Source organism: Sinocyclocheilus rhinocerous, unplaced genomic scaffold, assembly GCF_001515625.1.
Source record: "Sinocyclocheilus rhinocerous isolate Xijiao unplaced genomic scaffold, SAMN03320098_v1.1 scaffold1630, whole genome shotgun sequence".
NCBI classification, from domain to species: Eukaryota; Metazoa; Chordata; class Actinopteri; order Cypriniformes; family Cyprinidae; genus Sinocyclocheilus; species Sinocyclocheilus rhinocerous.
This window is the reverse complement of record NW_015664013.1, coordinates 384,055-398,539: the sequence shown is the minus strand read 5'-3', so window position 1 is coordinate 398,539 and position 14,485 is coordinate 384,055. Positions and strand designations below refer to the sequence as shown.

The following is a 14,485-nucleotide window of genomic DNA, read 5'->3' as shown; positions in this document are numbered from 1 at the left end:
CCACAGCTCCGAGATGGTCATCTTCCCGCAATGGGAACATGACTCATCCGCGAATGCCACCTCAGCGTGTTTAATGCCCAGACACGTGAGGCAGCAATCGTGAACATCACCCGTTGCCAGGTAACGACCGCATACAGAAATGCATGGCTGAAACGGCATCTTTAAAAAGACAAACCATCGTCTTTACAAAGACGCACCCGTGTAAGCTCTTTTAGAAAAATAGGCTCTTTCAAGGAAATGCTCCTTTAGAAAAGTAGGCTCTTTCAAGGAAATGCTCTTTTAGGTGCTGAAACACACAGGGGAAATGGCCGCTTGCAGCACGACAGGGGGTAGTGCAGCCTGATGTGCGCAACCCACTCAACACAGGAATGACCACCGCTGAAGTGCCATCCGCCAACACAAGAAGCTCCCTAGAGTGCGCTAGACTCGTCACACAAGAAGCTCCCTAGAGTGCGCTAGACTCGTCACACACGAAGCAGTTTGTTAGGAGCAGAACGATGTTGTCACTCGGCTCCGAAGCGAAAAGCTGGTTTGCGTTGCACCGGCTGCCTTTTTATGCTCACGCTGTGATCAGCGGCAGCTGGATGCAATTACCGCATGCCAATGTGCTTTGGCTCGTTTAGCTTACACTCGGAAATGAATTGGTCTCTCTAAGCGAGATCCCAATTCGTCGAGAGTGACCGACTGAAAGGGAACAATCTCAGTTACCAAAAAGTTTGAGCATGCTTGACTGATTTTCAGCTACAAGTACCATTCTGACTCCCAGAGTGCATTGCGTCATGAATAAATTAAGCAGTTGCTTTGTTTTACTATTTTCTGGATTATTCGCCAATTTTATTAGCTGTATTTATTGACAGTATTGCTGCAACAAAGACAGCAAAAATGTTTTGCAATGTTCAGAGTTTTATTATAAAAATTAATTAGATTGTTACCATTGTTGTGTATTGCGTGCTAAATGTTGATATCTGTGTGTGACATAATTAAAGGCACATGCAAGAAGAAATAAATTAACTGTAATATTAGTCTGTCTATGATATGTGTGTTAATAGTTATTTTAGTAGATAAGGACTTTACATTACCACGTCAAATTAGTTTGGTTATGGATCAGTCAGTGCTGTAGTTTAAAGTTAGATCGCACACACACACAAACATTTATATTACTTGTCTTCCTTAGAAAGCACTATTAGCTGTGATTTCTTGTAATACCATTTCCCTGATAGGAAGAAAATTATAGTTGTCACGATCACCAGATAGCAACCAGAGGGCACTCCATCCCATACCTTTGCCACTCTAACATGGACTTCATTCCCCATAATCCTTTGCACACACTCATCAGCACTCATTGTTTGCACCTGTGTCTCGTTAACCCTGTCTGCTCACCTTTTATAAGCCTGGTTCATTTAGTCGTGCATTGCCAAGTCACAGCTGCAGTTCTTAACCATTTATTCTGGTTCTCTCGTGTCTTGTTTTCCTGGTTCTTGATATTCTGCCTGTTTACCTGGATTACTCTGTTTGACTCGGCCCTGAACGTCGGTGTTTGGACTGCTCATTGTGTTTGACCTCATCCCTGTTTTGACCACGAATGTGGATTATCCTTCTAATAAACTTGAATCCTCAGCCGTCATGTCCCCATGCAGCTTTGTGACAATAGTAATACAAGAGACGTGTGCCCAACCAAATGGAACACTAATCACCATCAACCATTTTAGGGAAACAAGCAATTTATGAAGTCTTGTGTGAACAAAATGTTTAGTTGAATTGACAATTTAACAAGATTCAAGATTATTTTGGAAAATAAGTGAATGTGGCTAAAGAGAAAGATAGAAAGAACAATTCTATTAAGATTTGTCCCACCTCAGAAATTCATTTTTTCTTGCTTGACATAATGGTACTTATACTAATCAATTTATCTAACTTGAGTTTTCTTGAGTATCAGAGGCATACAGTAGAATGCAAATAGTACAGATTACTAGATTTTTACAGTTAAGTTGGACATTAAAGTTAACTAAACCATGTTAGTTAGAACATTTGTTAGGTTTTAGTTATTTTTCGTGGTGTCACACAGGTTAACTCTTTTTCTTGATTTTTTTTTTTCTCGTGATATTGTTTATTTTCAGAGATGATTCGTTCGGCCACGCCGTTCCCCCTGGTCAGTTTGTTCTTTATGTTCATTGGTTTTGTGCTCAGCAATATCGGACACATTCGGCCACATCACACCATACTGGCGTTTGTCTCCGGAATCTTCTTCATCCTGTCAGGTACACTTCCTCTTCCTCCTCTGTCTTTCTGACCTGTCTTGTTTGTCAGGCTGATGTTTGTCTGTCTCTCAGGTCTGTCTCTGGTGGTTGGTTTGGTTCTCTACATCTCCAGCATAAATGACGAGATGTTCAACAGGACCAAGAGTAATGAGGCGTATTTCAGCTATAAGTACGGCTGGTCTTTTGCATTCGCTGCCATTTCCTTCCTGCTCACCGAGGTAAAAAGCTCTTTCATTCAGACACTACCATCTACTGTCATTCTTCTCTCACTTTTCTCCATTATTAGGGCATTCGCACCGAATTGAACTTCTATGCGGTTAATACTGCCTGAATGTTTAATGTACTGATTCCATTCAAACGGTGTTTTGCGCATAATTTTAGTCTTTAAAGAAATGTAAGATTAAAGAATGTCAAAGGGTTCAGTGCAATTGAAGCTGTATATATTTGTGAAATGCTGATGATTACCACATGCTATCATTTAATCTTCCTCAGTTTGACACAAAATCTGCAGTAATGACTGTGCTCAGTGCCTTACTGCTCTTTCTGTTGCAGTGGTAGTGTATATACAGTATGTACTGAGCATTACATACCCAGATGAGTACATTTGTCAAAATGAGCAGTATGCAACAGAGCATACCTACTTGAATACTGAACACTGAACCTCCATTTTCAGTGTGATCACAGTCACAATTTTTAACATGTCTTTGATAGGCTCTTAAGAATGTAGGTCTTTCTTGAATCATTTCCCTTGTGAAAAAAAAGAAGTGTGCAGTTAATTGTATTGGGAGTGCACTTTGTAGTGTACTTCAAATCTTAAAAGTATGTTTTTAAATACTGTACTTGCAGATAATTGAATATTACTGAAATAAAAGGCTACTTAAGTTTCTTAACTTTATTTCTTCTTTGTTTCTTAATAGACTTATGTAAGCTTTTAAAAAGTGACCTTTATCACGTAAAAAAGTTTTACTGTAAAGGACAAATTAGTGTTTATATTTGAAGTACTTAATTATAATTGTAACTGTTGTGTGTGTGTGTATGTATATATATATATATATATATATATATATATATATATATATAACTTAACCTTCTGGACTGCTCATTGTGTTTGACCTCATCCCTGTTTTGACCACGAATGTGGATTATCCTTCTAATAAACTTGAATCCTCAGCCGTCATGTCCCCATGCAGCTTTGTGACAATAGTAATACAAGAGACGTGTGCCCAACCAAATGGAACACTAATCACCATCAACCATTTTAGGGAAACAAGCAATTTATGAAGTCTTGTGTGAACAAAAGAATTGACAAAATTGACAATTTAACAAGATTCAAGATTATTTTGGAAAATAAGTGAATGTGGCTAAAGAGAAGAACAATTAGAACAATTCTATTAAGATTTGTCCCACCTCAGAAATTCATTTTTTCTTGCTTGACATAATGGTACTTATACTAATCAATTTATCTAACTTGAGTTTTCTTGAGTATCAGAGGCATACAGTAGAATGCAAATAGTACAGATTACTAGATTTTTACAGTTAAGTTGGACATTAAAGTTAACTAAACCATGTTAGTTAGAACATTTGTTAGGTTTTAGTTATTTTTCGTGGTGTCACACAGGTTAACTCTTTTTCTTGATTTTTTTTTTTCTCGTGATATTGTTTATTTTCAGAGATGATTCGTTCGGCCACGCCGTTCCCCCTGGTCAGTTTGTTCTTTATGTTCATTGGTTTTGTGCTCAGCAATATCGGACACATTCGGCCACATCACACCATACTGGCGTTTGTCTCCGGAATCTTCTTCATCCTGTCAGGTACACTTCCTCTTCCTCCTCTGTCTTTCTGACCTGTCTTGTTTGTCAGGCTGATGTTTGTCTGTCTCTCAGGTCTGTCTCTGGTGGTTGGTTTGGTTCTCTACATCTCCAGCATAAATGACGAGATGTTCAACAGGACCAAGAGTAATGAGGCGTATTTCAGCTATAAGTACGGCTGGTCTTTTGCATTCGCTGCCATTTCCTTCCTGCTCACCGAGGTAAAAAGCTCTTTCATTCAGACACTACCATCTACTGTCATTCTTCTCTCACTTTTCTCCATTATTAGGGCATTCGCACCGAATTGAACTTCTATGCGGTTAATACTGCCTGAATGTTTAATGTACTGATTCCATTCAAACGGTGTTTTGCGCATAATTTTAGTCTTTAAAGAAATGTAAGATTAAAGAATGTCAAAGGGTTCAGTGCAATTGAAGCTGTATATATTTGTGAAATGCTGATGATTACCACATGTTATCATTTAATCTTCCTCAGTTTGACACAAAATCTGCAGTAATGACTGTGCTCAGTGCCTTACTGCTCTTTCTGTTGCAGTGGTAGTGTATATACAGTATGTACTGAGCATTACATACCCAGATGAGTACATTTGTCAAAATGAGCAGTATGCAACAGAGCATACCTACTTGAATACTGAACACTGAACCTCCATTTTCAGTGTGATCACAGTCACAATTTTTAACATGTCTTTGATAGGCTCTTAAGAATGTAGGTCTTTCTTGAATCATTTCCCTTGTGAAAAAAAAGAAGTGTGCAGTTAATTGTATTGGGAGTGCACTTTGTAGTGTACTTCAAATCTTAAAAGTATGTTTTTAAATACTGTACTTGCAGATAATTGAATATTACTGAAATAAAAGGCTACTTAAGTTTCTTAACTTTATTTCTTCTTTGTTTCTTAATAGACTTATGTAAGCTTTTAAAAAGTGACCTTTATCACGTAAAAAAGTTTTACTGTAAAGGACAAATTAGTGTTTATATTTGAAGTACTTAATTATAATTGTAACTGTTGTGTGTGTGTGTATGTATATATATATATATATATAACTTAACCTTCATCGTTAGAAATATTTAATGAAAAATGTATTTAAATACTTGACATACAAGTTTCAATAGAGATTATATTAAATTTTAGTTTACCATAAATGCTTGTCAGTACATTCAGCAGTATAGCCATATTTAAAACACAGTAAAGCAATTCTGAAACTACTTAAGCATCAAGCACTCAACTAAGTTCAACTACAATATAAATGTAAACTATAATACTATATTTCTAATACTATAAACTATATTTCATTTAATTGCAAATAACATTCAGTTAAGAGTCTGAAAACATTACATTCAGTCCAGGACAGTGTATTCTTTTAAATCATATAAATATAGCCATTATAAATAATCTTTTTAAATGTATGTTCAAGTGTACTTTTTTCAGAAGGTTTAATTGAACTAAAGACTGAACTAAGATTTCACAAAACTGAAAACAAAAAAGCAAAACAGTTTTATTTCCAAGATAATGATTAGAAGCCACATGCTGATTTAAGCATGCAATGTGATGAGATCATGTGACAAACTACATTAGGTCATGCAACAACAATGCAGCATGCATGCCATTTCATAATTATGGTAATTACTAGATGACAACCTGGGACGATTTAGCTGTTCACATCCTCAAACTTGGAATTATGCGACCCAATACTACCGTTTGAAACGTTTATTGTGGAATAATGCCTGTTTCACTTACTGTTGTAACATACTGTAAGTTCTGAATCTTGGTTGATTGTGCTAAACTTATGTATTGCATATGCAACATTCCTTTGATGTTTGAAAATCTCCCTCTGACCTACACAGTTGACTCACGTCATCCTTGCTCAGTGCATTGCGTGTTAGCCCAGACTCTTGTTAGCTCTTTTGTTTGCTTTCACTATTGTATTTTCACTGCTTTCCTTTGAAACCTTTTAAAAGTGCACTTGTGTGAGCCTATCTGCAATGATTTTCATCTCAATGTCAAATGGCACTTGGCACCCCATAGTGAATTTCTTGCCATTTATTTCTTAATTAACCCTTGTGCGAGCTTTTGGACATTTTTGTCCTTTTCAGTTTTTTTTTTTTTCATTTTGCCTGTGTTATTGCCAACTGCAGTGCATACATTTTGGCACAGGTGTGTATTTTTATTGGAATTTTACTATTTCACTTCCATTTCCTTTAATAAATCTGTTTTGCACTAGATACAAAAAATTGTTCCTCTCAGGACCTTAAGGACAAAAATGTCCCCATTGAAACCCATTAAAACTGTTATTTTTAATCGCAGTGCCATTTAACTGTAAAATTATGCAATTTTTGTTGATAGGCTTTCATTATATTGGCACTATTTTTACCCTATTTTTGGCCTTCCACTATACTATTTTTTACCAGATGGTGCCATTTTTTTCAGGTTTGACCTATAAAGAAAATACTCGCTTTATTTCTGTTTTCTGCTTCTGCATATTATAGAGCCAATTGGATAAATAATGCAGCTATAATTGTGTGGGTGTGTTGGTATGGATGTCAGAGTGTGATTTGTATGTGTGTCATAAAAAAAAAAAATCGTGTGTGTGTGCATGTGTGTTTGAGAGAGAAAAACTCTACTGCAAATCACAAATCCAACCACTGTGTGCACCAGCAGAGTTTTGCTGGCATCTAATGGGGAAAATTTCAAACAAAATCGTACTGAAAGCTCATTTTTTGAGATATCAACCTCAAATTTGGAACACAACTTGTTTAGATTTATGCCTTTGATTTTCTAGAGAGAGAAACTCTACTGCAAATCACAAATCCAACCACTGTGTGCACCAGCAGAGTTTTGCTGACATCTAATGGGGAAAATTTGGTACTGCGCCCAAACAAAATCTTACTGAAAGCTCATTTTTTGAGATATCAACCTCAAATTTGGAATACAACTTGTTTAGATTTATGGCTTTGATTTTCTAGCAGGTATAGAGTTCAACATGTTTCATAAAATATATATTTTATGTAAAACATCGTTCATAAATCATTTTCATAAACCTAAACATCTACAACTTTTTTTTTGGTTTCACTTTTTAAACTTTTTTTACTTCAACAATATAATCTGCCATGGGTCTTCTTTAAAATGAGACCAAACTTAACTCTGTGCTCCCAAGCTTCAAATTTTTATGACAGTTTTTTGACATGGACATTTTTGTCCACTATGGACCTATGTGTAACTTTTTTTAATTGACGCACAAGGGTTAAACACTTTTATTGCATATAGATATTAGTCTCTCTCTCTCTCCTTCTGTCTATATTTCGTACAAAGTTTCTAAATACATTTTTACCTTTTTACATAAACCATCAGTCATCATTAGTCATAATCAAAACTATCTTTTCTGTTCTTGCCTAGTATTTCCTTCAGGAAATGTTTTCTTCTCTCTGTTCAGAGTGCAGGTGTGATGTCTGTCTACCTGTTCATGAAGCGTTACACAGCGGAGGAAATCTACCAGCCCCACCCCAGCTTCTACCGGCCGCGCCTGAGCAACTGCTCCGATTACTCGGGTCAGTTCCTTCAGCCCAACGCCTGGACGCGGGGACGCAGCCCGTCAGACATCTCCAGCGACACCTCACTCCAGATGAACGCCAGCTACCCTGCCCTGCTCAAGTGCCCTGACTACACCCAGGTGTCTTCCTCTCCCTGCTGAAGCACAGGAAATGAGTTCAGTGTTCATCAGAACTGAGTTTTAAACATATATGTGTGTCTTTGCCTTATGATAGGGAACAGACTGATAGAATGTAGGATTGTAATTTTCCTGTTCTGTAGTGAGCGTGAACTGATGACTTTGTTCCAGCAGGTGACAGTATAGTATTCTTCTCCGGAGTGATTCACACACTAAGATGTATAATCATTGAAGTTTAATGTACAACTGAGTGTCGATCCATGTAAATATGTATGGTGCTTATACAAATATGAATTGTAGCCGTTATGGAACACTAGCCTTCAACTAGATCAATATGCTTTCAAGAATAGCCTAAATTTATTTGTAATGTGTATTATATATGTATTGTGATTATAATATCTATTCATATCAAATTGTATTCTTATAGAGGTTGTTCTGACAAAATTATTAGTAAATAAGTGCAGAAATTGTCTTTATATCTATAGAACAAAATGAACATGCAATTTACATATAATGGATAAAGTACAACGGAACAAATGTACCATGAATCTCACTAGGATCGTGTATTATTGCACAGCTGAAATGAAGCGTATCAAAAGTAGAACAACTGTAAAAATCAAACTGCCAATCTTTTAAATATTTGTGATGAGATTGTAATATTATATAGTTGTCCACAGCTTACTTAAATTTAAATTAATTTCTTTTCTGCCATTAATATAAAACGGACCAAACTGAAACCGTTCTTTGTAAACATTCAACATTTCTTTGGTTCATCCATGTTTGATAAAACATAACACAGTACAGTATACATATATTACAAACGTTGCTTTTCTCATGTTTATTTTTATGTAAGGCATGTATCTGAAATGTTGTTTTGTGTTTTTTCATAGCTATGATGACGCTTTTTACATTAACATTTTGTATTGCATTTACAGTGCAATGGATATAATCTATACATGTTACAAACCTTTCCTGGTTTTGCTTAATTCTTCAGTGGCCATCCTTTTATTACTGTAGATTCCAGCTCCGCTTACTCTTGGCTCCTCAAAACCAGCTTTTCACTGTTCATATCACTTAAATACACTGAAACTATTCGATTTAATACTCAGAATGTGATTTAGTGCGATTTCAAAAAAGTAGCGTGTTCATTCTATGATCAAAGTTGGATCATATAGCTCTGTGTGATGTGTGAGGGGAGGACAAATCACTCATGAAACGTTTACCTTTATGAATGTTTTATGTATTCATATTTCATGTACAGTTTGACCAATAGCTTATACAGACATATAAAAATTAATCTGGAGCCCCAAAGGGCATTGGAGATAGTATTCTGCCCTTGGACAGGGCTGTTATTTTACAACCACATATAAAAAGACAAAACAAAACAAAATTCATTTTCCAGAATTGCAAGGTGTTTTTCCCTGACAGAAGTACATTAGTTTAAGGCTGCTGAGCAAAGAGCCCTAACATTAAAAAGCCAGTAGATTTATATGCTACAGATTGTACTTACACAAAAAAAAGACAAATGTTTACAGTATTTACACATAACTTAGATCTATAGTTTTCCAATTATGAGTACAATAAAATCATTTCACGAAGAAAATAAATATAAAAAGATATTCAACTATACTTGTCATAAGAACACAAAAGCAAGCAAATTCATTCAAATTACATCAACACATCATAGATAGTGTTATCTAAGACCAGAACGGAAAGGTTAGAAACTAAATTTATGTGTTCTATATTTGCTCTTTCTAAAGGCCCGTTCACACCAAGCACGATAACTATAAAGATAACGATAAAGATATAGTTCTAAAAATCGTTCTCAATATTAAAGAATAGCATAGTTCACACCACAACTATAACGATAACGATACAGAGGAACGATATCGTTGTGATCACTTTCAAAACGATTTTTTTCCCAGCTGATGAACGATAAAACACTGACAGCCAATCAGAATCCATCCTGCTATGACGAGCGCAAGAATTTAAAGCGGTAGACGCATGTGCGCTTTAGAATAAACAGACGATATTGTTCGCTGGTGTGGACGCTAATATTATTATCTTTATAGTTATCGTTCTTGGTGTGAACGGGGATTTACTCTAACAACATGAAATCAGTCCAGCTGACTCCAGACTGCCACCTAGTGTTGGCATTGGATCATTAATGTCGATTTGAGCTTCTAGTGCTGAGGTCACATGCACGCAGGAAGTCTTCTAGCACCATAAGAGATAACGGCCACGCAGGCTTATTGTCTCAGAGCCCTGTGCGATCAGGTTGCTGTGCGTCGGAATGGGTCTAGTCTCTTGAAATAAATGGCTTTTCTATCCGACATCTCTAGTGAGAGATCATAAACGACTTCCTCTGGGGCCTCGTTTATAAAATACTGCGTAGAAAGCATCCTAAATGTGATTTTACGATCATTTCACAAAGTGCGTACGTGTGATTCATAGAACGAACTGTGCGTACGCCTCTGTTTTAGATGTGAAATCTATAAATAGCAATGATCTTGAAATTGTGCGCAGCTCAACAGTTTCAGAGCTCCACCTTGTAAACGATGTCTAATTAATGTCATTGACTTATAAAAGAGCACCTGACAATGTCCAAATCTTTTACAAGCGGCAAGAACATAGACTGTATAAAAACATGGACGTAGTGTCCGTGACGTCTGTCACTCAAGTGGCCACGCCCTTAATTATGCAGAACTTTAAGGCTTAATGTAAACGGATGAGTTATAAAATAATTCACCCCCCTCACAGTTGTCATGAAGGGCAAAATTAGCTATATAGACCAAAATCATTTTTTGAACCAGGCTGTAAACATGTTTTTTTCTGCTGTAAAGTTGGGCATTTTAACATGGGGAGTCTATGGGATTGACTCCCTTTTGCAGCCAGCCTCTAGCGGCCAGTTGACGAATTACAGTTTAAGTCACTTCCTTGTTGGCCTCACGAGAGAGAGAGAGCGGGAGGTTGCCGCTTGGGCAAGAATGGCTTATATTTCCAAAAACCTGCAGCACTCGGGCAAACAAAAGTGCGTACGTCTGCTCAGACCCTGACGTGGCGCTACGCTCTTTTCCACGTCAAAGACCGTTTTTATAAATATGAACGTTGCCGTGGATTTTTGCGTACGCACACTCTACGATCAAATCTGTGCGTACGCACGTTTTATAAATGAGGCCCCAGGACTCTCGAGTGAGCCGCCCAGGTTTTCACACCAACATCCATGCAAATACAAACAGAGCAGGACAGCTGTGTTTTTGTACGAATAGAAACACAAGAAAGGAACTTTAAACATGAATTCTTCCGCTGCTGGGCCCGTCAAACACACACTCGCACATCGGCTGTCCCAGAAGGCAGTGTGTGTTGCAGGCTTTGGGGAAGCGGTTTGGATGCAGATTTCACTTCTTGTTGGCGATTCGTTTCTTCCTGGTGGCCAGCATGTCATAGAAGGGGTCCCGGCTGATGCTCGCTCTGAAGGAACCAATTAAAGGAGATGTAAGGAGAGGCAGAGAGACTTCGGCATCTTTGATATGGAAATGTAGCACATAATATAGACTACACACCCCTGTCTTAACTGCATCATAGAAAGTAGTTTGTTCAGTGACCCAGTTTGGTTTCCATGGTTTCTGAGGGCAGACCCCGCCCCCGTTTAACCCCGCCTCTCGTTTTTGATGTTCGTTTCTGTCTTGTCCAGTGCAAGCTAAGGCCAGACCTGCTAAGATTAAAGGCTGATCTGCGACCGATATCTAACGTTCCTGTAAGGGTGAGTGCTCTACAAAGAGCTCTATGAAGAGTCACGAATGCTCTGCTGATGTTGCCTCAGTTTTCACGGCTAGAAATCTTGTTAGCACTGCGCATAGTGTGAAACTCATCCTCCACTGCAGGAAGTGCTTCTTTCATTGTGAGGAGACTACAGCTGTGTTAGCTGCCTATGTAGACAGCATTTTAAGGCATCACATGTGCGCTCCAGACACATATAGATGGCAACATTATGCTGCTTTATAAGATACCTTGCCAAAATCTGAGGCGGCATCACATGTATAATTCATTTACTAGGTAATCCCATAATGCACTGTGATAAACTCAGTGTAAATGTACTGTGTTTAGTTTAATGCTATTTATTTTTCATATGTATTACAATATTGTGCTGTTAGCTTAGCAACATGCTAATGTTAAAATCTACTGGAATGAAAAGTGACAAACACTTGTGTTGTGTGTGTGGCATGAGTTGCCTCTTGTGAAAAGAAGTACACTTTAGCATACTTTTAAATCAGTGTGCTTTATTTCCAAGTTAAAAAATACTTTTTAAAGGTAAAACTTTGAATTTAACCCTATTACTTTTTAAATAATGGAATTAGAAACCATGAAGGTGTACTAAATACACTTAAGTGGGCTTTTTATTCATTCATATTATTTTATCTGCAAGTACAGTTCTGTGCAGCTCACTAGGTTTTAGAACTGAGCTATGCTCTTCCTTTTTTGAAACTCTCTCCCTCTCTAAAAAAAAAAGAAAATACTAAACATAGTTGAGTTCTTGGAGATGCAGAGCTGAATGAGTATTCTTTGTATATTTGTTATGCAGAGGCTGCTGAGAAATGTTTAATAATTTCCACACTCTAAGTTCGGAATAGTATAGCATTTCTTTAGTATGTAATATCTGAATCTGAGTTTTTGATTGGACTGTCACAAATCAAAAATTAAAAAAGCAACAATTATATTTTTCCCCCCAAAATTCCAGTAGCCCCTCACTGCAGAACAAAGATCCAGGGGGCGGGGTTGGATCCACATTTAGGGGGTGGAGATGGTAGGTTTAGGGGTGGAGATGGGTGGGTTTAGGGATCAGGGGGGTAGGTCGGGTAGGTTTAGGTATATGTAAGGTGGGAGGAGTTGGATCTGGATCCAACCTCGCCCCCTGTTCTGCAGTGAGGACCATCTCCAAAATTCTAACAGGATGTCACTCACATAAAATATGAGGATGTCATGCCATATTGTTCATGTATTATTTTTTCCATTGCTGTTAGTAGGCTATATAGGATATACTATACGGCTTTAGCAAGTAATTATCTATTTCGAAAATACCCTTAATCTTTCTAAATTTTTCTGCACTAATTCTAGGGAAGCATCTTAAGAATTCTGCTGAATGGATTTTAAATGTGTTCAAATGAAGTTCTACATTCTAAGTTGCGTGGGCTCAGATTCTGCACAGCCATACCCATCAGCTACACTGCCATAACTTATTTCTGCTGAATGACTTAAAACCCATGGGAAGCCCTTGTTTTTGTTCCTGAGACTGCTTCCAAAGCGTGACTGAATGGTCCTCTATCCTGAGCACATAAAGCATGATTACAGATAAGCAGATAAGGATTGTGGGTCATAACTGTGCCGACTAGGCAAAATGTGCTTGTGATAAACCCCCTCTGAGAGGTGAGACACGCTAGTGCTAGGCCTGGATTAGCGGAGAGAACAGGTCTGCAACAGGTCTGTTGGTCCCGCTGGAGTTGATGGCTTGTGGGGTGGTTAAGCTCTGACTAATTTCCACTGATGCCCCATGAAAACACTGGGCTGTGGATGAGGGGGAGGTACAGGGGTTTTGTGATGAGACTGATGTTTCTTTTCAAAACACCATCATGACTAGTGCTGTTAAAATCCATTGATGTCCCAATATGAACCAAACCACAGCTGATAGCTCTGTTCCGGAAAATAGTGAGGTGAAACTCACAAAACATGTCAATAACATGTCTGGGCCTGCGACCATTAAGATTTTTTTGCTGGGTTAAATAAAAATAACATTTTATTAAAGTAATGAGAATCTAATTTGTTATTGTAAAACGGATTTGAAACCAAATGTACTGTATGTTTAATTCTCATAAAAAATAATCTCACAAAGCAAATAAAAATCTTTATGGTCCTAAAAGACCTTTATTTTATTTACACAAATATACAGTTGTTTCTTTTTTTTTTTCTTTTAATTTTTGGAGTGTAAATTATCACTGTACTGAGGCGGTCATGGATGTTTTTTATCGATGCATCAAGAAAACATGCAAACACTTGTAGAAGCAAGCTAAAATGCCATGGTTGCTTCATCAAATGAGTTTTTAACTCAGGTTTGCTTTGGTTAACATTAGGGCTGTCAAAATGGCTGAAAAACTAAATTCGAAATTTGTACTTAAATATTATTAAAATTCGAATTATATTTGAATTTAAAATGCATAATTTCAGTTAGGTTGAAGAAAAGCTTTTGGCTTCTCTCCTGAGGCCACAAGAGGGCGCATCGAGCAAAATATTACTAATGCACGTTTATTCAAAGTGCATAATGTTTAAAATAATGTTTATAAACCAATTATAATTAATTAAGTTGCTTAAACAACTACAAACAAAACAGCATCATGTATGTATGCATAGTTAATACAAAGGACCAAAATCACACAGAGTACATTTACATTTCAGTACATGTCAGTACATTTCATTTAAAAACATGAGTTGCAGTGGGGTGGGAGAAAAAACCCGCCATAAAGTCTCGAGATATGTTTTTTCAAAGTTAAACTTGCATTAATTTTACATGGCTTTCTAAACATGCGGCTCTTTTTTGCAAGATGCGAGTGCAACGGTGATAGATGTCCCTCTAGAAAATGCACGAAATATGTGTTCTGTGTGAACGGCTTGGTTTTAGTTTTGATGTAAACAAGATCTTCTCCACATTGATGTTCTCTTTTTCCGCAATATTTTTAATGAACAA

At 37.2% G+C, this 14,485-nt stretch overlaps 2 protein-coding genes across 3 annotated transcripts in view; one reads left to right on the top strand and one right to left on the bottom strand.

Moving 5' to 3' along the window:
* Positions 1-8,370, top strand: part of cacng5b (calcium channel, voltage-dependent, gamma subunit 5b) — a 26,930-nt gene extending 18,560 nt beyond the window's left edge. For both annotated transcript variants that reach the window (XM_016539639.1, XM_016539638.1), the window contains exons 4-6: positions 2,118-2,258; positions 2,331-2,476; positions 7,516-8,370. In XM_016539639.1, the coding sequence (XP_016395125.1) occupies positions 2,118-2,258; positions 2,331-2,476; positions 7,516-7,773 (545 nt within the window). In that variant the 3' untranslated portion in view covers positions 7,774-8,370. The remainder of the gene's footprint in view (positions 1-2,117; positions 2,259-2,330; positions 2,477-7,515) is intronic.
* Positions 8,371-10,887: 2,517 nt separating this feature from the next.
* LOC107729204 (cytohesin-3-like) overlaps positions 10,888-14,485 on the bottom strand; it is a 38,512-nt gene continuing 34,914 nt past the window's right edge. The window contains exon 12 of the mRNA XM_016539634.1: positions 10,888-11,220. Coding sequence (XP_016395120.1) covers positions 11,148-11,220 — 73 coding nt within the window. The 3' untranslated portion in view covers positions 10,888-11,147. The remainder of the gene's footprint in view (positions 11,221-14,485) is intronic.